General features: G+C 54.3%; 2 protein-coding genes across 4 annotated transcripts; one reads left to right on the top strand and one right to left on the bottom strand.

The window, feature by feature from the left end:
* Positions 1-11: 11 nt before the first annotated feature.
* CFAP119 (cilia and flagella associated protein 119) lies at positions 12-4384 on the bottom strand. Its single transcript, XM_059692251.1, has 9 exons — positions 4023-4384; positions 3693-3724; positions 2771-2836; positions 2433-2602; positions 1675-1745; positions 1364-1480; positions 1202-1271; positions 1027-1116; positions 12-190 (listed from the first exon to the last, which is right to left on the bottom strand). Exons 1-9 carry the CDS (start codon positions 4221-4223, stop codon positions 12-14), a joined length of 996 nt encoding a protein of 331 aa, XP_059548234.1. The 5' UTR covers positions 4224-4384.
* A 240-nt stretch (positions 4385-4624) lies between these two features.
* RNF40 (ring finger protein 40) lies at positions 4625-16559 on the top strand. Of its 3 annotated transcripts, XR_009452472.1 has the most exons (21): positions 4625-4760; positions 4868-5067; positions 5389-5556; positions 5667-5808; positions 6568-6792; positions 7308-7429; positions 7552-7698; positions 7809-7883; positions 8637-8756; positions 8844-9023; positions 9213-9348; positions 10283-10404; positions 10492-10919; positions 10999-11116; positions 11239-11388; positions 11562-11774; positions 11853-11978; positions 13106-13246; positions 13331-13432; positions 15525-15978; positions 16221-16559. XR_009452472.1 is itself a non-coding variant. In XM_059692244.1 (20 exons), the coding sequence occupies exons 2-20, from the start codon at positions 4939-4941 to the stop codon at positions 15699-15701; spliced, it is 3021 nt and encodes a 1006-aa protein (XP_059548227.1). In that variant the 5' UTR covers positions 4625-4760; positions 4868-4938; the 3' UTR covers positions 15702-16559. The 3 variants fall into 3 exon arrangements, 2 of the variants coding, with proteins under 2 accessions (XP_059548227.1, XP_059548228.1); XM_059692244.1 differs by having other exon boundaries at positions 15525-16559; XM_059692245.1 differs by having other exon boundaries at positions 4626-4760; positions 6586-6792; positions 15525-16559.
* Positions 16560-19208: the final 2649 nt, after the last annotated feature.

The following is a 19208-nucleotide window of genomic DNA, read 5'->3' as shown; positions in this document are numbered from 1 at the left end:
AACACGGGGAGTCACTTGGTCTTATTCTTGTTTTTGCCTGGAGGTAGTTGGAAGGGCCGCTCTAGTGTGGTCAGCTTGCTGTTGAGCCTTTCCTCGCTGGCCTTTAGCCGCTCATCCACCAGCTGCTGCAGCAGCTCCAGCTCCTTGTTCAGCTGGGTCTTGATGAAGGCTCGGAGGAGGGAGACCTGGCCTGGGGGCAGGAAGGAGAGATGCTGCTTGGGGCTGAAGGATTTCCCCTAGCTGGGCAAGCAATTTGCAAGGTGTCCCTGGGGACTACACAGGTGGAAATGTTGCTCCAATTCAATAAATGTTAGCCAGCCCTTCTGTGAGAGAAGTGGGCAGAATGGCTACTTCCAGCCAGACTTTCTGGATTGCTACTTAATAGCTTTGTGAACTTAGGCAGGTGAGTTAACCTCTCTATGCCTTAGGTTTCCTCCTATGTAAAATGTGGATAGTGATAGCACCTAGCATCTAGGATTGAGGGAGAATTAAATGGGTTAATGTACATAAAATGTTTAAAATAGGGCTTGCCTGGCCCTGGCCTGTTTGGCTCAGTGGATAGAGCATTGGCCTGTGGACCCAAGGGTCCCCAGTTCGATTCCAGTCAAGGGCATGTACCTCGGTTGTAGGCTTCTCCCTGGCCCGAGCCCTGGTCAGGGCGCATGCAGGAAGCAACCAGTTGATGTGTTTCTCTTACATTGATGTTTCTCTCTGTCTTTCCCTCTCTCTAAAAATCAATAGAAAAAGTGTCCTCGGGTGAGGATTTAAAAAACAATAATAAAAAATAAAATAAAATAGGGCTTGCCTGGCACATAGTGTTATCAGTTCTGTGCTGGCTATTATTGTCATCAGTTTTTCTGGAGCTCCTAGCAGCTGTGCTTTTGTCTGTCATCTTGGACTCCTGCATGCTGAATCATTGGGAGAAAGGACACCATGACTAAAAGTCGGAAGCCCCGATGTGGTCTAAACCCTTCCTTTCACATTTGCCCCAAATCATAGAGAACCCAAACTCCTCCAGGTCCTCACTTGGCTCTTGCTGTGGCTCAGCCACCGTTTCTGGTTCCTCCTCCTGTAGGGTGGCTGCCTGGTCCTCCACCTCCTCACCACCTTCTTTCTCTGCAAGCCAGAAGCAGGAAGAACCTTTAGCTTCAGCCCCAGCCCCAGCCCCAGCCCCAGCCCCAGCCCTGGCATTCTCCCTTACCTCTCTCATCCTCTGAACAGAGCTTGGGTGGCTGCAGCCCTAAATAAGTCAAAGACAGATCTAGCCGCACCTGGGAAGACAAAGAGGGCAGCTGAGAGGACGGCATCTGCACTGAGGGAAGTGGGGAGCTGAGGGGTGGTCTCATAGCCCAGGGCCCAATACCTGGGGAGTAAAGACGTATTTGTAGAGCTTGAAGTGGCGAAAGTAGGTGTTGACCACATAATCAGCCAGGGCCAGCAGCTGTTCCTCCTTAAAAAGGTTGATACTGAAAGGGGGCCGCTGTGGGGGTGATGGGGAATTAGAGGACTGACCACCTCCTGAAGCTCTGGCCTTTTCTCCTAGTGCCCAGCAGTCCAGGAGCAGGGAGAGCCCACTGTGGCCTTCAGAGGAAGATGAGGGTAATAAGGGTGAGAACAGGCGATTGGGCTAGACCTTGTCTGGGGAGGAGCGAAGATCCCATCAGGGGAACTGACCCTGACTCCATGGCAAAAAAGAACACTGGTGAAGTAGCGGTAACATTCCTCCACATTGCCCAAGGGGGTTGCTGGGAGGGAAAACAAGATATTCCAGTGAGTCACCTCTGATAAGCATTCATTTTACTCACTCAACTGCTACTTACTGAGCATGAGCTTTAGAAGTGGACAGATCTAGGTTTAAGTACTGGGTTGTTTCATTAACCCAAACACTGAGTACCCACTATGACTGTTCTGGGCACTGAACAAGACAGATAAGGTCTTGCCCCTTTAAGAGGCTGACATGGTAGTGGAAGTGACAAAGAATAAACCAAGAAATATGTAATTTTAGCTCTTGTTAAACATTCTGAAGAAAACCAGTTCTGGGAATAAAAGGGAGAAAGCAAGAACTATTTTACTGAGCACTGTGCATATATTTATATATATTTCATATACAGGGTGTCCCAAAAAATATATACACTGTATAATTATTAATTCTAATGTCTTTTTTCAGATTTAACCCATTGGAATTAATAATTATTCAGTGTGTATATATTTTTTGTGTCCCCCCCCCCCCCCATATAGCAGAACAGTCAGTATTCATAGATAAGGAAATGAAGGATTTCATAGGTGAAATAACTGTGGTAACACTGCTAGTAATGACAACAGGTTCCAAGTGGTGATCTCCCTATTTCTACTTCCCATGGTTACTTGTGCCATCCAGCATCCTCTTTCCTGGGCTCAAACGCTCAAACCTTCTGGTCACTGCCACCTCTTACCAACACAGGCCTTGTGAAGATCTTGGAGCAGGGCACAAGCCGTTGATGTCTGCTCCATCGAGAAGCCCTGCTGGCGGCAGAAGATGAGTGCATGGGAGAAGAGATCCAGGGTGATGGCATCCTGAAGGCTCTGCTCAGGCCATCCTAGCCCCAACAGGTTGGCCAGCACCCTTGAGAGGGGGAAAGGACGGAGTGAGAGACAATGGAAGCCTCCCTTCACTGCCCCACACTACTGTACAGCATGCTTTGGAGCCAGGCATTTCTCATGCCTTCCCAGTACACCCTCAGCCTTTCCCATGCTCCTTCCCTTCCCTGCTTCTCCACCCCCCCCTCCATACTCCCTCATCTCCTCGGTGTTGGCCGTCTTCTCCAGCCTGTGCATGGAATGGATGTCCAGGTACTTCCTGCCATAGGAAAAGAGGAGAAATGGTGTTGGTGGCCATTATACATTAGTCTCAAGGCAGGACTAGAGCACTAGACTGGGAACCAGGAAACCTGAGTTTGAAGTTCGGCCTTTCCACTAACTTGCTGGTGACCTTAGGCAAGCCACTTCTCTCTCTGGGAATCATGTTTTCCATCTGTAAATAACTGATAAGGTCTAAATGAACTTGTGTGTGTGTTAATCCTCAGGATATTTCTTAACACTGATTTTTAGAATGGGAGAGGGAGGGGTAGGGGAAAAAGAGAGAGAAACATTGATATGAGAGACATCTGTCAATTGGTTGCCTCCCGCTTGTGTCCCGACTGGGCCAGGGATCGAACCTGCAACCCAGGTACATGCCCTTGACCAGGAATGGAACATGTGAGGTTTTAGTGCACGCTGATGCTCTAACCATTGAACCACTGGCCATGGCCTAAATGAATTCTTATGATTATTTTCATTATAAAGCCTATGGTTAGGAAACTTGAGTTCTTGTTTCTGCTCTGTCACTCCCTTATTGTATGACTTTGGGCAAGTACCCCTGTGGGCCTCAGTGTCCCCATTTGCACAATGCTCCATGACAGCTATGACATTCTATTTACATCCTCAGTCTTTGGCTCCCTTCTTCCCACACTTGCTCTTTGGACTATGGAGGCAGGAGAGCCATTTTCTAGTCATCTTAGGTAATCGTATCTCTGGACCTCCGTCTCCTCATCTGTAAACTGGGGATGTCCTATCTTTTTTTTCCTGCCCTGGCTGATTGACAGGACTGTTGGAGAAGTACTAAGGGAATCGTGCAAGAGTGAAATGTAACTTTTCCCAAGGCTCTTTACACTCACCACATGCAGATCCGGGGCTGGGGCAGAGGAGGCTGCGGAGAGAAAGCAGATTGGACCAAAGTCCTTGTCCCTGGTCCATGGCCAACCTCCAGCGGACCTGAGAACTCGTTAACTTGCTTTCTTGTCTTAAGGACTGTGAACGAACAGCGCGGGCGGGCTGGGCTTCAGCAGGCCCTAAGGCCTACTAATGAGCATAGTAACAATCGGGGTCACACATTCCCTCTTCACCACGGCAGCCCAGGAGACGCCTTAAAGTTAGTAAACATATCACGGGTGGCGCCCTGTCGGGAGCCCTGTTATAACATTGCTGAGCGGCTTACTCGTCCTTACCGGGAACAAGTTGGCTGCAGGATCTTCCTCTTCCACCGCGACCACGGTGCCGAACTCGGACCGCACACCTGTTCCCATACGCGAGGCTAGTTCGTCCGCTGAGCTGAGGTCCCTCTTGATTTCCCGCCGCAGTTCGGAGGGCTGTTCAAGGTCCGACTGCATTCTCAGGCTCTGGAATTGGCTGGACTTCCGATGGGTCATGTCGCCGCTCCTCCGTGTCACGGTCACCGCAGGCTCTACCTGCCTCTGTTCTGGGACAACCGGTTCTCCTCAGGCACTTCCTGGGTCTGACCCTCATCCACGCTTCAGCCAATCTACGCAGCCGAGAGGTCGGCTGCAGCCAATCCGCGGGGGGCGTCTCCACCCGGACCGTTGCTAAGGCGGCGCGGGGAAGAAAAGAGTAATGTACTCGCCAATTAGAAGAGAATGCGCGTGCGTAATAAATTGCAAAATGCCCCCACGTTTCTCCAAAGTTGCTAATAAGAGGCAGGCGAGGTCGTTAGGCTGGGCGTGGGACGTGGTGTCAGTTACCATAGGAACCGCCTACTGGCCAATCACTGAGAGAAAGAGGAGAAGTTCGGGAGAAACCCGAGAGGAGGGACAAAGCGCGACCAATAGAAACAGGAAATGCAGTTCCACCATATCCGGCATTGCCTCTGGCGCCTGCGCTCTGTGCTGGGGAGGCCGGGTGACGTCTGGTGAATCCAAGATGGCGGCGCTCGGCTGATCCTGCAGCAGGTGAGGGGCCCGGGCGGTGGGGGCGGGATGCAGCAGGTATGTGCGGGGCTGGGTTGGGGCTGCGGAGCACCGGTCGCGTCCATATCTATGCTCTCCGTCTTCTGCAGGTGACGGAGGTGCCGCCGCCTCCCGCCTGAAGTTCCTGGGGAGACCCTGCACCGCTCCTGCCGCCGCGGCCATGTCTGGGCCCGGCAACAAACGCGCCGCCGGCGACGGGGGCTCGGGGCCCCCAGAGAAGTTGAGCCGCGAGGAGAAGACCACGACCACGCTTATAGAACCCATTCGTCTGGGAGGCATCTCTTCTACGGTTCGTTCCCGCCCTCAACACTGTTCTCCGCCCAAATGGCCCGGAGCCTTATTCCCAGTTCCCCACATTTAGCAGGGTCCACTTTACAGAACACTCTGTTGAGAGAAACCGAGAGCAAGACGTCTGCTCTCCCTTCCAGATAGGAAAACAGGCTGCGAGAAGGGCTCGGAGGAGACAGAAGCGGCCCCTCCTCCAAGGCGCCCTGTGGGTGTCCGCGCCCCTGTAAATCCTGTTAGTGTGGGGCTCCCCCTCCCACCCATTGCGTTTGCTGTCCTCTGTCTGTCTCTCCGATTGATGTCTTGGGCCCGCTTTCCTTGGCAGGAGGAGATGGACCTGAAGGTCTTGCAGTTCAAGAACAAGAAGCTAGCGGAGCGGTTGGAGCAGCGACAGGCTTGTGAGGATGAGCTCCGGGAGCGCATCGAGAAGCTGGAGAAGCGGCAGGCCACCGACGACGCCACGCTCCTCATCGTCAATCGCTACTGGGCCCAGGTGGATGCCCCTCTGCCCTGCAGACTGGCCTTGATCCAGTTGCCACTCTCAGACTCCTGCTGGGAAGCACCTGGGGAATTCATAACATTGTTGGTGCTTTCTCCCTTCAGCTGGATGAAACTGTGGAGACGCTTCTTCGACACCGTGAGAACCAAGGGGCGCTGTCTTCAGGGACAGAGGCGCCTGGAACCCAGGAGGGGCCGACCCGTGATGAGACCCCTCTCACAGAGCCAGGGCCGTCAGAGCTGAGGGGTAGGGCCAGAGCCGAGGACCTGGGAAAGGTCCTGGAGAGGAAGGGACTTTGGATATTGGGCTCCTGGAGTCCCTACCTCCCCTCCCACATGGGCACATAAAATTGATTTCATGTTTGGGCAGCTAGTACAGTGGGTCAAAATACAGGCTTTGGAATCTGAGCGACTTGGTTCATAGTGCATTTTATGTTTTGAGATTCATTTAGTTAAAAGTGTTAATATTGAGTGTTGACTGTGTGTCTGGCACTGATCTAGACTTGCAGGAGACATAGATAAGCAAAAAGAAATACTGCCTCTGCCATCAGAGAGGAAGTGATTGTCAATCATAAGTTAAAAGTGTAGGGGCCCCTGAACAGGAATTAGTGTGTGTGCACTTGTGCGTGGTTTATTTTATTTATTGATTTTAGGGAGAGAGAGAACATCATAGATTTGTTGTTCCACTTTTTTATGCATTCGTTGGTTGATTCTTGTATGTGCTCTGACCAGGGATCAAACCCACAACCTGATGCTCTAACCAACCGAGTGACCCAGCCAGGGCCTGGTGTGGGTTCTAATTTAGTTTGAGAAGGCTTCCCTGCAGAAATAATCGGGAGCATTGTGGCCTTGGGGGAATTACCTCTTGAATCCCTATTGTTTTGATTTCAAGGTGGGGATAACAGTGCACTATAGGTGTCGTTGTGTTGACTCAGTGAGCCGAAGAGTGTTGAATGGCTCAGTCTGGGACTTGGTTCAGAGTCGTAACTGCTGTTATCCTCATTAGTGTCTCCATCCCTCCTAGAGACCCTGCCCGTGCAGCTGCGGCCCCCACTCAGTGAGCCAGCCTTGGCTTTTGTGGTGGCCCTGGGTGCCAGCAGTCATGAGGAGGTGGAGCTGCAGCTACAGGGCCAAATGGAGTTCTCCAAGGCGGCCGTGTCCCGTGTCGTGGAGGCCTCAGACCACCTGCAGCGCCAGGTGGAGGAACTGTGCCAGCGAGTATACAGCGGAGGTCAGTGCTTGTGCCCCCTCCCCAGAGATCTCCATACCAGTTTGCATCTTTATTCTGTCCCTTTCTCAATGCCTCTGGCCCAGAGGCAGCCAGAATGTCCCAAGGAATAAATCAGTCATGTTCTCGGGGAAGGGTTAGGTTGTATGTGGGGGCTCCAACTTTGATTTCTGGAGTTGAACTCTAAAGACATCAAGAAGAGGAGTTGTGGATTCTAGTGGGGCTAACCCCTTTTGGCGGGATATCTTTTTTGGAGCACTTTGCACAAGACAGAGCAGCAAGTGCCCAGGCTCTGTAGGCAGACGGGCTTCCCCAAGCCTTAGTTCTCTCACTCTAGCCTTGGCATTCTGGGCAGATGGCTCTCCTCTCTGAGCTGGTTTCCTCCTTTGTGCGGTGGGGGTAAAGACTCCTAGCTTTGTCGTGGTGGATCACACTGGGCACAGAGCAGACCCCAGAATGAGTTACCACTTTTCCCCATTGCCCTGGACTGGACTCTGACCCGAGCCCTGACTTCCCAGGGGATAGTGAGCACCCTGGTGAGGCGGCTCGGGCACGCACCCGGGAGCTGGGCCGTGAGAACCGGCGACTTCAGGACTTGGCCACCCAGCTACAGGAGAAGCACCACCGTATCTCACTGGAGGTGGGCGTTGCATTTTGGGGGTGGGATTAGACCCAGGGCAGGGTCTAGGTTAGGTGGACACCCAAGGATCTTAGCGAACCAAGTCTCCTCATTTAAGCATCTGCCCTCTTCGTTGTTCTCAGTACTCTGAGCTCCAGGATAAAGTGACTTCAGCAGAGACCAAAGTGCTAGAAATGGAGACGACAGTAGAGGACCTGCAGTGGGACATTGAGAAGCTGCGCAAGCGTGAGCAAAAGCTCAATAAGCACCTGGCGGAGGCCTTGGAGCAGGTGGGGCTAGGGTGCTGGGTCAGATGTAGGGGCTGGGTACCTAGGGCCCTAGGTTCTCTCCTCACACTCATCTGTCTGTCTGTCTGTCTTTCTTTCTCTCCTCTCCACAGCTCAACTCTGGCTACTATGTGTCTGGGAGTTCCTCAGGCTTCCAGGGGGGCCAGATCACACTCAGCATGCAGAAGGTGAGCAGGTATCATTCTTCCCAGTCCCTCCCATAATCTTTTCTCTACCCTTGACATTCCCCACAGAATTATGGTGTCTGAGGTCCTTCCCTGTCACGCATGCTGCTCTGTGTTGTATTCATGCACAAATATGTTCAGTAGGTAATTGCTAAACACTAAGTGCTAGGCACTGTGCTGGGAGCAAGCTAATTGGAGAACAAAATAGACAAAAACCAAAGCTTTCATGGAGCTTAAGTTCTAGTCGGGAGAACTGACAAGAAGTAAGGAAAATAGTACATCAGGTGGTTATAAGCACCACAAGGAGAAAGTGTAGACAGTAGATAAATGGAAGTGTTGGGGGCGATTGGAATTCTTAGTTGTGTGGCTGAAGAAGAGCCTTGCTGAGACAGTGCATTTAATCACTGTCATTCCTTGTCCTACCTATGCTCTCACCTCTTGGCCGTTGCACACTTTCTTGGTGCTGTGGGGGATCACCATGCCCTATTCCCGTTCCTTCAGCTTGCTCTTCAGGGCTTCCAGGAAGCCTCCTCTCACGCCTTGTCAGTTACAGGCCTTGGTTCCCAGCATTCACCACGCAGTATTGAGTTTACTTCCACTTGCCTGGGAGCTCTTAGGAAAGTGCTTAGGTCTGGCTTGTCCCAGGGGCTTCAGAGTACATCACTGCTACACATAGGAGAGCGCGAGTGGGGCTTATGTGAAGGAAGCGTGCCTCCTGGCCTGGCCCGGACTGCCACAGCCTTTCCCATCCCACAGTTTGAGATGCTGAATGCGGAGTTAGAGGAAAACCAGGAATTGGCCAATAACCGCATGACAGAGCTGGAGAAGCTACAGGCCGAACTTCAGGGGGCTGTGCGGACCAATGAGCGCCTCAAGGTGGGCATTTGGGGCCGGGAGGGCCTAAGACCGCAAGGTGGGGGCAGAATCCTTTCACTGATCACTTTTGGGCATCCCTACCTTTAGGTGGCCCTACGTAGTCTTCCTGAAGAGGTGGTGCGGGAGACGGGGGAATATCGAATGCTGCAGGCCCAGTTCTCACTGCTTTACAATGAGTCTCTGCAAGTGAAGACCCAGCTGGATGAGGCGCGGGGGCTGCTGCTGGCCACCAAGAACTCGCACCTGAGACACATTGAACACATGGAGGTATGGCCCTAGACGGGTGGGGGCCGTGGGTAAGTGCCAGGCCCTGAGGGTTAAGGCTTTCCTGGGTTAAGTCCCTGTATGCCTGCCAGGGGTCCCTTGGGAATAAATTCTTAAGCCACTGAGGCCTAAGGCAGGGGGCTTGCCAGGGAGCAGAGGGATTGTGTGGGTGCTTAATGCCTCAACCCGCAGAGCGATGAGTTGGGGCTGCAGAAGAAGCTGCGCACAGAGGTCATCCAGCTGGAGGACACACTGGCCCAGGTACGCAAGGAGTACGAGATGCTGCGCATCGAGTTTGAACAGAACCTGGCGGCCAACGAGCAGGCGGGTATGTGGTGAGGACAGGGTGGAGGTGGGCCTTATCTGGGATTCCTGGGCCCTAGTGAGGGGCTGCTGCTCATCCAGATGCAAGAGCTTTAACCCTTCCTGTCACAGAGCCTCATCTCCCTGTGGAAAACAGGTACCACACCACCTGGCTCAAAGGCACAGTAAGATTTAACAACCAGCTGAGGTGGTCGATGGAGCAGGCATAGGACATGAGCTGCCAGCCCCACCTATGGCTCTCTGGCCTTCAGGTGTCTGTCTCAGCTAACTCATTTATTTTGGAAAGAGTTATTTAATACCACCTATGGCCAGGCTCTGTTCTAGGCTTTGGGATTAACCAGTGAACAAAACACTGGAGCACTGTCATAATGGGGGAAGGCAGGAATAGAGAAGAAAATGTGGAATATGTAGTTTAGATAATGACAAATATGCCAAGAAAATAAAGCATGGATTGAAGACGGGAAGTATTAGGAGAAAGGGTGTTGCAGTTTTGGATGGGGAGGCCTGAGAAATGTATTACTGAGAAGGTGACGTTTGTTTAAAAATCCAGAAGTAGATTAACTCACTTTTGTGAATTTACTGTTATCTGTTCTTTTGAAGGAAATTTGGAAGTATTTAAAAATGTACATGAGCAGAAATAACACAAAGACAGTGTGAAGTTACTTTTGGGTGAATTTTCTTCAAAGTAAAGTCTACATTACTTTGATGAGGTCATACTGTAAAGTCTGCATTACTTTGATGAGGTCATACTGTAAAGTCTGCATTACTTTGATGAGGTCATACTGTAAAGTCTGCATTACTTTGATGAGGTCATACTGCATAAGGCTTCGGTTTTCCTCCTCTTTATAATGGGAGTGATGGCTCCTCCTCTTCCCCCACTAAAGAGTTGGGCCCCAATCCAGGGGCCAGTCTGACGTTAGTGCCTGACCCTCCCCTAGGGCCCATCAACCGTGAGATGCGCCATCTGATCAGCAGTCTTCAAAACCACAACCACCAGCTAAAGGGGGATGCCCAGCGATACAAGCGGAAGCTGCGGGAAGTGCAGGCCGAGATCGGCAAGGTGAGGAGAGTGCTGCCTGGGGAAACCTTGGCCGGACCCCAGTGAGCACCATCTCACCGCAGCCCTGTTCTCTCCTGTTCTTTGCAGCTCCGGGCCCAGGCCAGTGGCTCTACGCACTCTATCCCCAATCTGGGCCACTCAGAGGACTCTGGCCTCGGTGTCCCACCCGTAGGGAAAGAAGAGGGCGGGCCAGGCCCTGTTGGAGCCCATGAGACCAGGAAGGAGATAGCGTCAGTGCCTGTTGCCACCATGACTACCTCCTCAGCAAAGAAGGAGGAACTGGTCCCCTCTGAGGAAGATGCCCAGGCCTTAACCCCCGGGTCCCAGGGCCCTTCTTCCCGGAGCCGAGAACCTGAGGCCAGGCCCAAACGGGAGCTTCGGGAGCGGGAAGGGCCTGGCCTGGGAGCCCAGTCTGTAGCCTCAGCACTTTCAAGAGCTGATCGGGAGAAGGCCAAGGTGGAGGAGGCCAAGAGGAAGGAGTCAGAACTCCTTAAAGGTCTCCGAGCAGAGCTCAAGTGAGGCGCTATTCCTGTCTCCTTCCCACCCCTGCCCAGCGGCCTCCAGCCCTGCTTACCACGTCCTGTGCCCCCCCAGGAAGGCCCAGGAGAGCCAGAAGGAGATGAAGCTGCTGCTGGACATGTACAAGTCAGCGCCCAAGGAGCAGCGGGATAAGGTGCAGCTCATGGCCGCTGAGCGCAAGGCCAAGGCCGAGGTGAGGTCAGGTAGGGCTTGTGGGGCATGTAGAGAGGCTACCCCACAGGGTTCTGACCAAAGCAGAGCCCTAGATCAGCAGGAAGCCATGACAAGAGAGCTCCCTCCTTCTGGCGGCTGTAGGTCGATGAGCTCCGGAGTCGTATCCGGGAATTGGAGGAGAGGGACCGACGGGAGAGCAAGAAGATTGCAGATGAAGACGCCCTGAGGCGCATCCGGCAGGCAGAGGAGCAGATAGAGCACCTGCAGCGCAAGTTGGGTGCCACCAAGCAGGTGTGAGCCTCCTGTGGTCCTGCTGCTTCTAAACGTTAGGGCTCCCTTTACCCGCTCCCTCCCCCGCCCCCCCAGTCGTGGGTGCTTCTAGCAGATGGCCTGGTCGTGTTCCTGGGGTTTCCCCACGGTCCTCCTGTCCCTCTTCCACGCTCCATCGGCCCTTACCCACACAGGAGGAGGAGGCTCTGCTGTCGGAGATGGATGTGACAGGGCAGGCTTTTGAGGACATGCAGGAGCAAAACGGGCGGCTGCTACAGCAGTTGCGGGAAAAGGACGATGCCAACTTCAAGCTGATGTCGGAGCGGATCAAAGCCAACCAGATTCACAAGCTGCTGCGGGAGGAGAAGGACGAGCTGGGCGAGCAGGTTCTTGGCCTCAAGTCTCAGGTATGGCCCCCCTGGGCTTGTAGGGTGGGGCTGGGGAGGCAGGGGCTTCCCCCCACTGAACCCCTACCCCGTCCTCAGGTGGATGCCCAGCTGCTGACCGTGCAGAAGCTGGAGGAAAAAGAGCGGGCCTTGCAGGGCAGCCTTGGAGGTGTGGAGAAGGAGCTGACGCTGCGCAGCCAGGCCCTGGAGCTCAATAAGAGGAAGGTGAGGCCGGGCTGGGGAAGCAACGTAAGATGCTGGCTCCCAGCTGAAGAGTCAGGCTCACGGCTCAGACTCTTACTATGTTCCAGACCCTGTGCTGAGGACTCCCCACACTTGGTCAGATTTCAGTCTCATAATAATCCTATGGTGGTTTCTCTTGTTATCCGTGAGGAAACTAAGGCTCAGGAGGTCAGCTGACTTGCTCAAGAAAGAGTAGAACCTGGATTCGGTGGTCTCCTTGGCTCTAGGACCCGCATCCTGACCTGTAAAGTGGGGATGGTGGTTCCTGTCACATAGTTGTATTAAAACTAAGAAATATCTAGTTCGTGGTAAAGGCTTAAGATGGATATTGATTTTCAGTTTCTTTCTCCACTGGGCTTTTTTTCTCCTCCTGTTTCATTCATTCATTTAGGCCAGAGGTGGGGAAAATCAGTGTAAGGCCTGCGAAATTATTTGGTCCGGCCCTGCCAAGGCAATTGCAGGCGGAACTCAAAATTCAGTAAATCTAGGAGCTTTTTTCATAGCAACAAAATTTATAGTAAGTGAACGATATTAAGCGAATGATCTTATAAATTTCCAAATGGCCTTGGTGAAAAACATTCCCCACCCCTAATTTAGGCAGTGTACATGCCCTTGCTGTATATACTCGACCCCATGCTGAGTGCTGGGGAGACCATGGGAACAAGAGGGTCCTATTAGAAGAGGGAAATTCCAGTCTTTAGGGACAGATAGCCAGCCAGTAATCCCAGAGATAAAATAGTGTTATCACAGATCATAGCAAGTCTTGTGAAGGCTAACTAAGGTGGCTGTATAAAAAAATGGGAAGTGACATTTAAGTTGAGGGAGTTGCAGGAGAGACGTATGTATTGGAGTTGTAGCAGAGGGACAGCCCTGTGAAAGCTTGGAGTCAGGAGAGAGCGTTATGCAGCTGAGGAAAGTGTCCGGAAGGAGGAAGAATAGGAGGAGGTATGAGTCCAGAGGTCAGGAGGGACCAGCTCCAGTGAAGAAAATTGGACTTAATCCCAGGAGCAAGAATCACTGGACGGTTTGACACAAGCATCTGTGGACCATGGTGCCTGACTCCGGAGGCTCAGGAGAGTGGTGCCCTCCCCCTTGTCTCCCTGCCTCAGGCTGTGGAAGCAGCCCAGCTGGCCGAGGACCTGAAGGTGCAGCTGGAGCATGTGCAGACGCGGCTGCGAGAGATTCAGCCTTGCTTGGCAGAGAGCCGGGCCGCTCGCGAGAAAGAGAGCTTCAACCTCAAGAGAGCTCAGGTGTGCGCACGGTGGGGACAAGGTCACAAGGGCGGGGGTCAGGATGCAGACCCTTGTACTCAGCCTCGCCCCTGTCCTGCTCAGGAGGACATCTCACGACTGCGGCGCAAGCTGGAGAAGCAGAGGAAGGTGGAGGTTTATGCAGATGCTGATGAAATCCTCCAGGAGGAGATCAAGGAGTACAAGGTGGGGCTGTGGGGCTCAGTTGTGCCCATCAACCTAGGAATCTTAAATGAGGGGCTGGTTGGAGCACTAGTGGGTAGTCTGGGGACCCCAGAAATAAGGTAGGATAGCAAAAGGTGGGCAGAACCGGTTATGGAGAATCAGACAACTGACCAAGAATTGTACACATACTGCAGGTCAGGCAGAGTGCCTGGCCAGGGGTGGGAGGGCTTGGAACTAGACCTGTCTCAGAGCTCTTGAAATTGACAGTGTATTGGAGGAGGCAGCCAAGTAATTCTCCCCTCTGAGTGATCAGCAGTGTGGGAACCCCGGGGGAAGGGAGGCTCTTAAACCGCCCTGGGGGTCAGCAGGCTTCCTGGAAGGAATGCCATCCTAAAGAAACATGAAGGATGAGTCCGAGTTGGCTGTGAGGAATGGGGACAAGAGGATTCTGGCAAAGGGGAAGGCAGAGGTGAGGCCCCTAATTGAGAGAGGGGTGCTGGAGGACAGAGCCGGACCTTGTATTTGGAAGACAGAATGTGGGTTTTGTAGTGACCAGCCAGCCCGAGAACACTGGGCAGTGTCAACCTGAAACATTTGACACAGGATCAAACATGCAGTAAACCAGGTTGGCCACATGGAGACATGCAAGGGTTTTAAACCAGAGTGTTGTGGTCTGATTTGCTGTCAGATTTGGGTTAAAGTGGGTAAAGACTAGAGGCAGGGGCGTTTGTTAAGCTATTGTAATCGTTGAGGCAAAACCTGATACTGAGAAACAAGTAGACTGGCTCAGGAGATACTTAAGAGGCAGAATTGCTTGGATTCAGTGATTGGAGGGAGACAAAAATACTGAACTCCTGGGTACCTGATGTGAGAAACTGGGTGAATGAAGAGGGGCGTTTAGTGGGATTGGGAAGACTGAGCAGGAGTGGGGATTGGTGGACAGCGTTCAGAGACGTTAGCACAAGGTGCCCGCGGGACTTCTGGGAAGGCACTCAAAGCAAAGGCCGGTCTGGAGAACAGGTTTGGGGGTTACCAGCTGAGGCAGAAACAGAAGTGAGGGTCTGTGGCATGAGAAGGGACAGGTCATTCTCCTTAGGAACCTCAAAGCTTTAAAGATGGGCTGGAGAGAGAAGCCTGTGGATTGGGGTGAAGGAGAGTGATGATCATAGAGGGAGTTGATGGGGGAAGCACTTCAAGGAGGAGGCGGTGAGCTGAACCAGAGCGGCCAAGAGGGCAAATGAAGGGAGTGATGAGAGATGCCCTTGGATGTGGCAGTTTTGATGGGAATGATTCTGAGACGGGTGGAGGTGGAGGTGAGGTCAGCTGACAGATGACCTGCACACTCGCTAACTGGAGTGAAGAGAGGGTGGAAGGTGGGTCGCAAACCTTTGAAACAGTTTGGCCTTAAAGGGTGAGAGGCAGCTGCAGGCAGCTGTGGTGGGTAAGGGAAGGATTTCTCAAGAGGAGACAGACTTTGGAGCCTGTCAGATGCTGATGTAGGCGTCTCAGAGCTAGGGAAGGTGGTGGCTGGGCTGGGATTTCAAGCCGAGCAGAGGAGGAATGTTTGTGAATGCTGAGTTGAGGGAATTCCTGTCTGAGGTCGGAAGAGAGACCTGGTGGCAGGTATCAGGATAGGAGCAAAGATTTGTGAAACTCCCAGGGACTCACAGCAGGATCTCTGGACCCCGTTGAGGGTGGAGACTGCGTATTTCTAGCGGCTCTGCCATGCCCCCTGTGACTAGAGTGCAGGTGAATAGACATTTGGCTTAAGCCAGGATTGGGGTTTTCCAGAGAAGAAAGAGACGAAGCCCAGGGGCAGAGAGGCCCAGGCTGAGCCCGTGGGCTGTTGGCCTTGAGAGGGAACATGTGACCACTGGCCGCCACTGCCAGGTTGGAATCCAGACTGCTACTGTGTAGCTTTGAGACCAGCTTCTTCTGAGCCTCAGTTCCCTCGTGTAGAGTGCTCATGCACACCCTGCAGGGCTATGGGAGAGCTGGATGCAGTTGGCTGTATGTGTGATAGCACAGCCAGAACCACCTCCTGCTGTCGGCTGGGGTTCTGGGCTCCGTCAGGACGGTTCCTGAGCTGATCGGCTACCTTTGCCTGCCCCAGGCGCGGTTGACCTGCCCCTGCTGTAACACGCGCAAGAAGGACGCAGTGCTTACCAAGTGCTTCCACGTTTTCTGCTTCGAGTGCGTGCGGGGCCGCTATGAGGCCCGCCAGAGGAAGTGTCCCAAGTGCAACGCAGCCTTTGGTGCCCATGACTTCCACCGAGTCTACATCAGCTGAACCCGTAACTCAGGGGACTTTGGAACACCCATGGACCCTGGGGGCTGTGCCTCCAGCCCCTGCCCGTCCAGTTGGTTTGGGGTCTCCAATGCATGCTAGTGGGAGTGGGATCAGCCAAGCTCAGTTCCACCTTTTCTCCAGTCAGAGCTGAGGCACCCACCATGCAGGAAAGATCTGCTGTGAGCACCCAGGTCCATCCCAGCCCTAAGGGGGAATCCCAAGGCTGTGACCCCCATGGAAGAGGAGACTCACTCACTGCCTGCTTACACACCCACAAGTGAGGACCTGGCTGGGCTGGGTTCCAGCCCCGTGCTCCCTGCCTTCCAGGCCCAGGCAGGGCTTCTCCTGTGGAGTCCCCTGGGCTCTTTGGTCCGGCTCTTGTGCGTGGGGGTGGGGGTGGGGATAAGGGTAGGGGTGGGGAGCAACAGTCCTCTTCCTCGGGAAGCTCTGTGGTTGCTGCAGTCACCTTGCCCTTATTTTGGGAGTGCTGAACCAAGATCACGTTTTTATTCTAATCAGGCCCCTCTGGATATCTTCTCCCAAGCCCTCTTACCCCACCTCACGCTTCCCAACCCGTCCCCAGCCCTGACTCTGCTTTCATCCTGGTGGCCTTAACTGCAGTGGAGGCAGAACTTCTGATCATTCCAGGTAGAAGAGCTTCATCTAGCCCTGTAACTGAGCCTGTACCACGATGCTTGCTGTGCTGCCTGCCCAAGCAAACTGGGCTGTGAGGGCAGCAGGCCTGGCCTGGAAGGTGGAGCTGCTGACAGGTGCAAGGGGCCACTCGGACTCACAGCCCCTGCTCTAGAGATGTCGTGTAATATAGGCTGTATGTCATGAATAAACATCCAACCTCCAGCCTGTGGTCCGAGTAGCCAGGTTCCATGCCCTACACGATTTTAGCTGCTACCTGTCTTGCGGCTGCCCTGCCTGGCGTGTGAACCTGGAGCTTCTGTACAGATGAGAGACCCTGTCCTCTCCATCCCAACGCGTAGGCACGCTCAGACCTAACGGCTGCCAGAGGTTGCTGGCTGGGCTCGAGGGAGGAGCGTGCCCGCAGGGATGCCGCCCCTTTGGAGCCAGCGGGCCCCTCCCACTGGGAAGAGCTGACCTTTCTGCGCGGGGCTGGCCATGCCCCTGGCAGTCATTGGCTGCAGGGAAGCGCCCAGCTGCATCCTGGGAAATGGAGTTCCCAACTGGCACCTAGCGACCAGGTCCTGGGGGCGGGGAGAAGTGGCCCTGCGCCCTGCGTCCTGCGGGAGGCCCCTCCCCCTCAGGCAAACAGACTGGGACGCCTCGTGTGTGCCTTTCTTCATTGCAATTGCGCCGGCGGTCACCGGGTGTCGCGTGTCCCCTCGGGACCGTTTTGAGTGTCGAGGGGCACTTCTGGGTTCAGCGTGTTGACGGGTCGGAGAGAGCCATCACTGAGGCTCTACTGGGGCTCGCACCGAGGCCGGTGCTGCCCGGGGTTGGTTCCGGCGCTGGCGTCGGGGCCATGGCCAGGCTAGCGGCCGCGAGCTTGGCCACAATCCCACTTCCGTGCGGTCCTGCAGTCGCGCCTTCACCGGGGCTTGCAACCTGGTCTGTCTGTGGGACCCACCTGGCGCCCAGGCTGTCGGCGGCGCTGCAGCGGCTGGGCCAGGTCGGACTGGAGACGGACACGCGGGCCTCAGTGGCTTCCCGCGCTGTGCTGGAGGTGGCGGGCACGCTCACCGAGGCACGGGCCGTGGCCGGAGATGGCATCGAGCCTCCGAAAAAGTGTGCGTGGCTCCAGGGCAGCAGTGGCGAGGGTGAGGAAAACGCAGCACGTTGCATCACAGTGAGGCTGCTTGGCGCTGAGAGGCGCTGGTGCCCGGGAGTGGGTCGGGGTCAGCCAGTCCTCTGAGCCCCCCCTTTCCCAGGAGCCACCTCCCTGTGGGCTCCTTCGATGCAGGTTGCATGTCGCCTCCCCGCATGTCTTCCATATCCAGAGGAGCTTAAAACTGCTGGCGAGTCCTGCCTGATAAAGTGGCCATCAGACCACATTCTCACGCTCAAACCCAAGGGGATGAGAGAAAGATGCCAGAATTTCAGGGACAGGAGCAAGCACTGATGCCACAGGAGTACAGAGTAAACTCCATAAACTTCGGTTTGCAGTAGCCTGCCCAGTGCTGGGAGGATCTACTTTAGGGGCTGGCCAGGCCCCTCCAGCCAGGAGTTTTGGCCTCTTACAACCCCAATGGCCTCCGTGGCTGTGATACCCTGGATTCCTTGGATGCCAGGCCAGAACTGACCTTGCCTGGCATCTTGAGGGTGAGCAGATGCTGGCCTTCTGGTGAAGGTGCCTGTTTTAGCCAGAACTAAGGCTACTGTCTGTGATTGGACACAGGGTCCAGTGGAGCATTTAGCACTGACCTCTCCAGAGCTTCCCTCCGGCCCTGTGGTGCTACACTCCCCTAGTTTTCCTCAAATTTACTATTTTCTGCTGGTCCTCTTCCTAAATTCTCTTTCTACTCTGCCACTCCTCCTGGGTATGTTTATCTATGGCCACAGCTACAGCTAAGCTGCTATGGCCCAACTCCTCCAGCCCAGTTCTCTTTCCTGAGTCCAAATGTGTGTGTGTGTGGGGGGGGGGGGGGGGGTAAGGGAGAGATCATGTCTCTCCTTAAAAATCCCCCAGTGGTGCCCTGTCCCAAGGCTCCTCAAACAAAATGCTCCACTCTGACCTCTGCTCCATACTTTCCTTCAATCCCCATCCCCCTGTTCTAAACCCACACCCAACTGTTATGCCACCCCCCACCCCACCCCCCCGCCCCTACCTATACCATTTCCTGTTGCCACAATCCTCATTCCTTAGGTCACTTCCTCAGCCAGTTTCCTGATGCTGTGGCAGGCACCGTGCCTGGGTCCACAGCCCCTTCTAAGTCTGAACAAATCTCTACTCTAGTGCCAGTTCTCTCCCTGGAGGCTCCTCACTTTACTCCTCTGCCGAGACCAGTTCTGATGTCCCTCAGTTGTCCCCAGGACTGGGGACACAGGGAATGAGATAGCCGTCATTACCTCTCCATGAAAGGCAAGTCCCTCCTTCCTTTCCCCTACCTCACCCCTTGCTTTCCAGATGGGGAAGGGGAGGGGAAGGAGAGGCAGTGAGCCCTTCCTGGGAGTCCGGTCAGAGAGGCACAGGAAGGTGGGAGACAGCTTCCTGGCGGCGCAGGAGACTCCTGGCAGACCGGGGCAGAGGCAGGCAATGGGTTAAAGCAGGTGCTGACCTCAGGCTTGCCATGACCAGGCCTAGCCTAGGAGATAGCGCAGAGGTAAGCCCAGCATTGAGGATTCATCAGAGCAACCCTGCCTGGCCCAGCGTGGAGCCCAGGCAGGCCCACCGGTCGGGGGAGAGGCTTGGTTAGGTGCTCCTGGCCATTTGCATTTCCCTCCCTTCCTTGCTGTGGCTCTGAAGCAAGTGGCTGCCCTTCTCTGAGCCTCAGCCTCTCCACACGGTGGGGGCTGCGGACTACAGCCTGAGCGCAG

This window comes from Myotis daubentonii, chromosome 4, assembly GCF_963259705.1.
Source record: "Myotis daubentonii chromosome 4, mMyoDau2.1, whole genome shotgun sequence".
NCBI classification, from domain to species: domain Eukaryota; kingdom Metazoa; phylum Chordata; class Mammalia; order Chiroptera; family Vespertilionidae; genus Myotis; species Myotis daubentonii.
The sequence above is the reverse complement of the archived record's forward strand: the minus strand, read 5'-3'. Positions and strand labels throughout refer to the sequence as shown.